The sequence below is a fragment of the Mesoplodon mirus genome, assembly GCF_964341445.2.
Source record: "Mesoplodon mirus genome assembly, chromosome: 15".
Lineage (NCBI taxonomy): Eukaryota > Metazoa > Chordata > Mammalia > Artiodactyla > Ziphiidae > Mesoplodon > Mesoplodon mirus.
Window position 1 is genome coordinate 86,586,804 of NC_138991.1, and position 8,385 is coordinate 86,595,188.

General features: G+C 60.5%; 1 protein-coding gene across 3 annotated transcripts in view; it reads left to right on the plus strand.

Moving 5' to 3' along the window:
- The window catches only part of CHLSN (cholesin), a 98,290-nt gene extending 95,679 nt beyond the window's left edge, over nt 1–2,611 (plus strand). For all 3 annotated transcript variants that reach the window (XM_082600552.1, XM_082600553.1, XM_082600554.1), the window contains one exon: nt 1,926–2,611. In XM_082600552.1, the coding sequence (XP_082456678.1) occupies nt 1,926–2,111 (186 nt within the window). In that variant the 3' untranslated portion in view covers nt 2,112–2,611. The remainder of the gene's footprint in view (nt 1–1,925) is intronic.
- The last annotated feature ends 5,774 nt before the right edge of the window (nt 2,612–8,385 follow it).

Genomic DNA, 8,385 nt, shown 5'->3' on the forward strand with positions numbered 1-8,385 from the left:
CTGCTACACACCAGGGCGTCCTACGGGACAACAACCCAGCCTGAGTCAGGGCTCCACGTCACGTGGTCACTACTCCACGTTCTTGGTGGCATCCTTGGGCGGGGGCCTGTCGAGAACTGCACTCACCCGGTGTCTGCCCCTCTGTCCTGTCCGGTCTGGCACGTCCCTCATGTTACTGACCCTCGTGACCCTGATGTGCTTGCAAGGGCTGTCGTGTGGCAGGGCGTGGCCGGCATTGTTGGTTAGATCCCCACCCGGACTCAGGGAAATAAACGTAAGTGTTCGTCCTCATAGCTGGTCAGTGGTGGCTTGGTGTCGATGTTGATCACATGACGCGGGTGGTGGCTGTTGGGTTTGTTCCTACAGAGTTACTGATTCTTTCAGTAACAGGCCCGTGTCTTTAGGGGCTGCCCGTCTCTTGTCACTCTCACTAGCCCTCGGTGACCCCGTCTGGGGCTTTTCTGTTTCCTTCATCCCATCTCCGATAAGGAAGAGCTTCGCTATCCCCGCTCCAGTGGACTGTGACTTCCCACTTCAGCGTGGACTCTCCTGTTTTATTCAGTGGGTTGTAATCCATTTATCTGGGGCCGTCGTCACCATCTGTGGCGATTGTGTAGCTTTCATTACAATTGTTAAGTGGCTCCACCGGCAAGGAAGTTGAGGGTGGACTCTGCCCTGCGTGCACTTGATGGGGGGTGGGCGACCCTCCGTGGAGGAGGCACCTGTGAGCTGAGTTCTGAAATCAGGCCGTGGCTGTTGGGCAGGTGGGCGACAGCGGGGTGCAAAGCCTGGGCCGAGCCAAGCCAGCGACGCCGCAGGAATCGGAGCCCCAGGCTGCAGGGTGCTGCCCGGTCCTCCTTCCCCAGGACCACCCCCCACTCCTGCACAGCCCCACGCCCACTCCCCACTGGGCCAGCTCAGGGCACCTGCCCCTCCTCCCTGTGGCCCTCAGGTTTTGAAGTCAGTGTGAGTCACTAGCTGTCTTTGAAGTGGACTTCCGGTCGCCCCTGTTTTTAGCCCCATCTTTACTCTCACTTCCGGAAGTACCCACACAGCCAGTTCCGGAGTCCCAGGCTCGGGGGCCGGGATGGTCTGCAGCATGATTTGCGTTTCTCAGCTTAAGCTTCACCTTCATCAGATCTGCTGAGTCACCATCATTCATCTCCAGCCCCAAAACGTTGTCACTCTTATCTTTTCCTCTACTCTCTTTGTTCTAAGAGATTTATCTCTCTATTATTTTTTTATTATTATTTTTTAAAATAAATTTATTTATATATTTTTATTTTTGGTTGCATTGGGTCTTTGTTGCTGCACACGGACTTTCCTCTAGTTGCGGCGAGCGGGGGCTACTCTTCATTGTGGTGCGAGGCCTTCTCATTGCGGTGGCTTCTCTTGTTGTGGAGCACAGGCTCTAGGCACGTGGGCTTCAGTAGTTGTGGCACATGGGCTCAGTAGTTGTGGCTCATGGGCTCAGGAGTTGTGGCACACGGGCTTAGTTGCTCCACGGCATGTGGGATCTTCCCGGACCAGGGCTTGAACCCACGTCCCCTGCATTGGCAGGCGGATTCTTAACCACTGCGCCACCAGGGAAGCCCGATTTATCTCTTTAAAAACGTATCTGCTTACTGTTGATTTAGTGGCATTTCAGGAGGGCGTGAAAACTGATATCTGCCAGCCTCTGGAATGCAAGCCAGAGTCTGTGGGGAGAAGAGTGGGGGCCAGCAGAGGACAGCGGGCTGGCCGCCGTTTCCACCTCTCCCAGCCCGTCATCCTGGAGCAAATCCTCGGTGCCTGGCCTGAGGGTGCTGAGGGCTGGACGGTCCCCTTGCAGGCCCGGGGCCCACAGTGTGGACATCCTGTGTGGACATCCTGTGTCTCCACGTGCCACCCGCCCAGCCCTGACGACTGTTCTCTGCCCTGTCCAGGTCCCCGACGAGCACTTCTCCACCTTGCTGGCCTACCTGGAGGGGCTCAGGGGCCAGGCGCGCGAGCTGACGGTGCAGAAGGCAGAGGTGCTGATGCGGGAGCTGGAAGAAGCAGGTGCCAGCGCCGACGCCCCGCTGCCGGGGAGGACCCAGCGCGTCCGGCAGGTGCTGCAGCTGCTCTCCTAGCAGGCGGCTCGGGGGTGCGGGGGTGCGGGGGTGGGGTCCCTGGCCCTCCTGGCCCCTGACCCTTGGAGGGACCACTTCTCTCTCCTGATTCCTTGGCCAGGAATTGTTTATAGGGGATGTGACGGTTTTAACCCCTTCACAGCAGACGCAGTCACTCTGAAATAAGCTGGCCTCCCAGTGACCCTCAGGCCCCCAAGGAAGTTGCTTATTGAGGGAAATGCCTGTTTTTGTCCCAGGGGTGTCTTAGAGATCACCAGAGCTGGCCCTCCCCGCCAGCTGTGGTCCATCCGTGTGGGAGCTTGGGCCCCCCCCCTCCCATGGTCTGGCGGTCCCTCGGTGCCGGCCGCCTGGCCCCCTGCCTGTGTTCACCTAGGGGCCCGGGCTGTGGCTCATCCATCTCGTCTCCTTCCGCAGGCAGGCCACGGCTCCGCTGGCCACTTACAGGGAAAACCTGGGTGTATTTTCAATAAAAACCGGCCTCTGGAGGCCGTGGCTCTTGTCGTGTGACTTGCTCCCTGCCTGTGGGGCGTGGGCTCCGTGGCCTCCCGGGACGGCGTCCAGGCGAGCCCCTCGTGTAGTCTTCTGGCTGCAGGCTGACCCCTGCTCTTCAGGCCATGTTTCAGGGGACACGCACTGCCCTCCCGCACCTGCCCAGCCGGGAAGCACCTGCTCTGTCCCCCGTTCCCGGAGGAGCGCGTGCGGCCAGGCCGTCTCCACAGACAGTCAGACGTGGTGGCGGGTGACTCTGCAGTTTTGAAACTCTCCACCGAGTCTGTGACGCTCTGCCCCTCGGGCCTGGTCGGCTTCCAGCCTGGGAGACGCATGGGCACCACGTGGCTTCAAGGCCGCCGTGATGGGGTGGGGGGAGCCGCCCCAGGTGACCCTGAGTGAAGCAGGGGGCGCCAAGCCCGGAGTCCTGCTCCCGTTGCAGGTTTGTGAGCCATGTAGCCAGGGGCCAGTAGGAAAGCAGAGCCCGAGCGATTGTGTCACGTGGGCAGCTCTGTCGTGAATTCCATGCTGACAGCCCGTGGGTAACAGGAGCCCTTTATTCCGGAATGAGGTCCCGGGCCTTCCTGTGGCCACTCCTGGCTCGGCTGGGCCCCGACCGTGGCCCTCGGGGATCTCGCCTCAGAGCAGCCTCCCCAGTTCAGTTCAGTTCAATTCAGTGTCTGAATGGCGGAGGTGGGGGTGGTGGCCTGAGGAGGGATGACCCGAGCCCAGGAGGGCCACACGTCTCAAGGGCCCGGGCAGGTCCCTCGCTGACCATTTGGGGCCTTTCCCTCTTCTCACCTGTGACCCCGACCCTGGACTCGAGGTCACGCCACCCCACGTGGCGAGTCTCGTCCATGCCGAAGTCTCTTCTGCTTCCCCCCATGAAAGGGGCTGCTGTGCTGCTCCCTGAGGGGCATCTGGCCTGCCCCCCTGCCCACTGGGCACACACACATACATGTCCAGTTCTGGGTGGGAGCCACTGGCCAGGCACCTCCTTCGGCCTTGCAGACCTTGGAGGCGGAGTGAGGAGGCCCAGCCCTCCTGGAGGCCCTCAGGTGAGGTGAGGTCCCCGACGGGAAAGCACCCTGTGACAACAAGCCATCGCAGTTCTGCAGATAATCTGTGGATGATGCAGCCGCCCGGGTGCCAACCTCACTGTCCCTAAGCTTTGGGGCATTTTAAAAACACTGAGAAATAGACGTACAATAAAGGAAGGTCCACAGGACACAGGGAAGAGGCAGGTTCTCTTTAAGGAATCCGAGTTGACTGATCGAGAACATAGCTCTGGGTTTCCTGGCAGCCAAATCGAAAAGGGAAACGTGGTGGGTACTGGGTCCTCGTTTCCTGTTAATGGGAAACGGCCCAGGAGAGCCAGGTGCTCCCCTCACTCGTGCACAGAGGCTCTCGGACACCGACTAGGGGGCTCCCGTTAGGGTGTACAGTGCTGTCCTCTGCGGCATCCCCCTGGCAGAAGGTGCAGGGGAGGTGATGCATCGCTTGATGTGGGACCAAGCTCAGGGTCCAGGCGGTTCCTGGGGTCCCTGTGTGGTCAGAGGTGGCACTCTGGTGGCCCCAGGGGTCAGTTGATGTGGAGGGTCTGAGCCTGGTGGCTGCACACGGGTACTAGGCTCGCCGGCTGCCGTGTCCGTCCGTAGGCTGAGGAGCATCTCCCTGAGGGGACGGGTGGAGCTCCCCCACCTGTTGTTGAAGTCCCGGGCGTCCGTCAGGTCAGCGGCCATGGCACCCCGAGGGATCAGGATGGGGCTGGCGGGGCTGGCGGGGCTTTTTCTGAGGTGCGGTCAAGCCCACTGGCCCGTCAGAACCTCAGCCCCCCGCACCCTGGCCCTTAGCCCCCCGCGCCCTGGCCCTCAGTCCCCCGCACCCCGGCCCTCCGAGGAAGCCACCGCCACGGAGCCGGTAGTTGTCGGGTTTATGTCTGAGAAGCAGGTGTTTTCCTGTTGGCCTCGCCTGTGGGATGTGGGGACTCAGCTGCTTCTGCGCCCCCAGGAGGTTCGTGGCCACTTTGGGTAAACTGGTGTTGAGCGTGTCACGTCGGTCCTGTAAGGATACAGTGACCAGCCAGAGTGTCCTTGACGTGCCGCCCCCACGCAGCAGGAAGGAAGCTGAGACAGAGGGGCCTCGGGAAGTTAGACGCCCGAGCCGGGACCCCTGCCCGCAGTGTGCTCTCCCCCACCACGGGTTTGCCCTGCAAGGTGGGTGGCGGCCACGCAACACCGTCGGGTCCTGGACTCACAGAAGATCGTCTCCAGTCAAAGTCCCTGCAGACCCGGGAGCCGAGACCGCAGCCTGTATGTCTGTTCTGGAGAGTTCGCTTGTGGTTTGGGGCTGATGCGGTGTGGCCAGGGGCCAGCCCTGGAACCAAAGGCAGATCTGGACCAAGAGCCACCCGCCGGCCCCCAAAGGTTCCCCCTCAAGACCAAGAGGCCAGGGCACTGCAGCCGTGGGAACAGACTGTCCAGGGACTGACCAACCCGCGTGGGCCCAGTCCTCACGCCCAGCCCATCTGCCCCCTCCTGACCGACGATGCCAGGGGGCCCCTGATGGACGTCTGCCGCGGAGGCTTCTCCCAAAAGCCGCACGGCCAGCAAGAAACAGGAGCTAAAGCTTGGAGTGTCCGACAAAGGGTGAGCGGTTAAAAGGTTCTTCATCCGTCCGATGGGCTATGACTCAGCCTTTAGAAGGGAGGAAACTGACACATCGTGATGGGCCTTGAGGACATGATGCTCAGTGAAATAAACCATTACAGAAGGACAAGTACTGTGCGATTCCACTTCTGCGAGGTCCCTGGAGGAGTCAAGGTCACAGAGACAGAAAGGAGGGGGTGGGGGCCCAGGGCTGGGGGAGGGGAGGGGAGTTGGTGTTTAATGGGGACGGAGTCTCAGTTTGGGAAGACGAGAATGTTCTGTGCGTGGGTGGTGGCGGTTGCTCAGCAGTGTGAATGGTCTTGATGTTCCTGAACTGGACACTGAGAAGTGGGTAGGACGATACGTTTTATGTTCTCTATGTTTTACCACAGTTAAGAAAAATACTTTAAAAAATGAAACAAAACCAACTAGAATGTGAGATGACTGACCCGCCAGCTCCCACCCAGGGGTCGATCTGCACACTGGATAGGGGGGAGGGCTTCTGCCTTTCAGCAGGGGTCGGGGGCAGCCCCAGGGGCCGGGAAGATGTCCACTGTCCCCAGTTCCTAGTCCCACATCCCTCGCTGAGGAGCTGAAGAAGCTTTCAGACTGTCTGAGTCCGGCAGGCGGGTCCAGGGGTTGGTTTCGTGGGTTAGACGACAGACGTCAAACTTGGCAAAACGTGCTGCGTTCGTGTCAACATAAAGCAGGGCCAAGGGATCGGTATCCCCAGAGGCTAGGTGCTCTTGGCTCTCCTGGGCCCCAGCCAGCTGGGCCGGCTCTGGCCATTTCAAGGTGGGGGCAAGGGGAGCCTGAGAATGGAGGCCTGGGTCCCCTGCCGAGAGAAGGTGGGGCCCAAGCCCTGGACTGGGGGGACGAGGGTCTCACTCACACCAGCCCTCTGCCCAGTCCCCCTCAGATGTGCATCTGGACTGGGGTGACCGCCCCCTGGGGTGGGAGGCGGAGGTGCTCTGGTGCAGGTGACGAGCAACCCACCACCTGAGGGCACCAAGCTGCAGTGATCTGGATGCCTGGGCACCGGCCCGGGAAGTCCAGGCCTGCAAGATGGGCCACCGGCTTGGAGGTCACGGGGTAGAGCCCCCGCCTGACGTCCCAGGCGCGTCCCCCCAATGAAGACCCGTCCCCGCCAGAGCCTCTGCCCAGAAACAGGGTTCCCCAACTCCCTCCGCCATGCACGGACACCCCGGGGTCACCGTTGTTCCCAGCTGTGTCTCTGCCTGCCAGCGCCCCTGCCCCCTCAGCTGCATTCAAGCCACCAAGGCCACCTGTGGGGCCGGGCTGCCCAGAGCAGCAGCGCATTTGTATTTTTATTTATTTATTATTTTTTTAAAATTTGTTTATTTTATTTATTTATTTTTGGCTGTGTGGGGTCTCCGTTGCTGCGTGTGGGCTTTCTCTAGTTGCAGTGAGCGGGGGCTACTCTTCGTTGCGGTGCGTGGGCTTCTCATTGGGTGGCTTCTCTTGTTGTGGAGCACAGGCTCAGTAGTTGTGGTTCTCGGGTTTTAGAGCGCAGGCTCAGTAGTTGTGGCGCATGGACTTATTTGCTCCGCGGCATGTGGGATCTTCCCAGACCAGGGCTCGAACCCGTGTGCCCTGCCTTGGCAGGCGGATTCTTTTTTTTTTTTTTTTTTTGCGGTATGTGGGTCTCTCACTGCTGTGGCCTCTCCTGTTGCGGAGCACAGGCTCCGGACGCGCAGGCTCAGCCGCCATGGCTCACGGGACCAGCTGCTCCACGGCATGTGGGATCTTCCCGGACCGGGGCACGAACCCGTGTCCCCTGCATTGGCAGGCGGACTCTCAACCACTGCGCCACCAGGGAAGCCCGGCAGGCAGATTCTTAACCACTGCGCCAGCAGGGAAGTCGGAGCAGCACATTTTTAAAACCTTTTCTGCCAGGATCTACCCCCTTCCAACCCAGCAGGATGGCTTTTTAAATTTGTTTATGGCAAATTAAAATAACTGCCATAAAACGTCAACCAACCAATCAGATTCTTTTGAGAAAACAAACATCACCTTTGAAAGTGGTTCATTTTGACACCTATTCTTATAAGTTAGAAAATAAGCGCCTTAGTTTCTGGGTCCTGCACCTGGGCCCAGCGGGATGTCCCGGGAGGTGCCGCGGCCACGGTTCCTGCTCTGGGTCCACGGCAGAGAGCGGGGGCCTTGCGATGGCGATGCTAGCATTTTCCCTCCTTACAGCCGTACCCACCTCCTCCCACCAGGACCCGCTGCCAGAAAGCCGAGTCTCTTCCCACAGCAGCTTTGGGCCAGTTCCGTGGGCTCCGGAACATTCTGCCCCCACCCTGCAGAATGAAGCTTGGTACCTCGGCTGTGCCCCGGGCGAGGCGGGCTCCCTGCGCCCCACGTCCAGCGCCAGCTGTTCCAAACCGACAAGAAGAGAAGGGCGCAGTGAAGCCCGCGCTTCCCCTCCCCCAGCCCCCTCCCGGGCCCCCCGTGATGTGTCGTGGCCCCAGCCCTGCTCTTCGTTATTAGGCAGCTTCCCCTCCCCACACCCCCCACCCCTGCCCCAAGGTCTGTGTGCTGACTGGTGCATCCTGGGTCGTTCCGTTTGAACCCCCTGGAGGGTCACAGGGTGCCTGGCACTGGAAGCCCTGGGCCTTGCTCTCCCAGCCCACCCTGCTCACCAGTTCACGTCCCGAGGGTAGCCTCCCCACATGGTCATTGACACTTAGCGTGGTCAGGCTTTTTAATTTGTACTCGTCTGATGCTCCCCAGTGTCCACCCTCCTCCAGGAAGGCCCTCTGGTGCCCAGCTGGGAACAGAGGCTTTTCCTGTGTGCCCCCAGCCCTGTGCCTCCCTCCGGTCCGGTCGGCAAGCTCCGAGCTCCAGGAGGGCGGAAGCCGCGGCTTGTTGGCCCCCATCCAGCTCATGGAGAAGGTGTTGGGAAGGCATCGGTGTGATCTCAGCACTTTGTGCAGAATCCGCCAGCATTGCTAACCTCCTGCCATGTCCCGGGCCCCGGCCCTCCACCCACCGCCAGCTGGCCCCTCTGTGTGCTCTTCCTCAGAGAGGTGACCTCCACCCAGAGACAAGGAACCGGTTCATGGGGAGGGTCTGGGGGCAGATGTGGAAGAGGAGTTGGGGGTCCGAGTGGA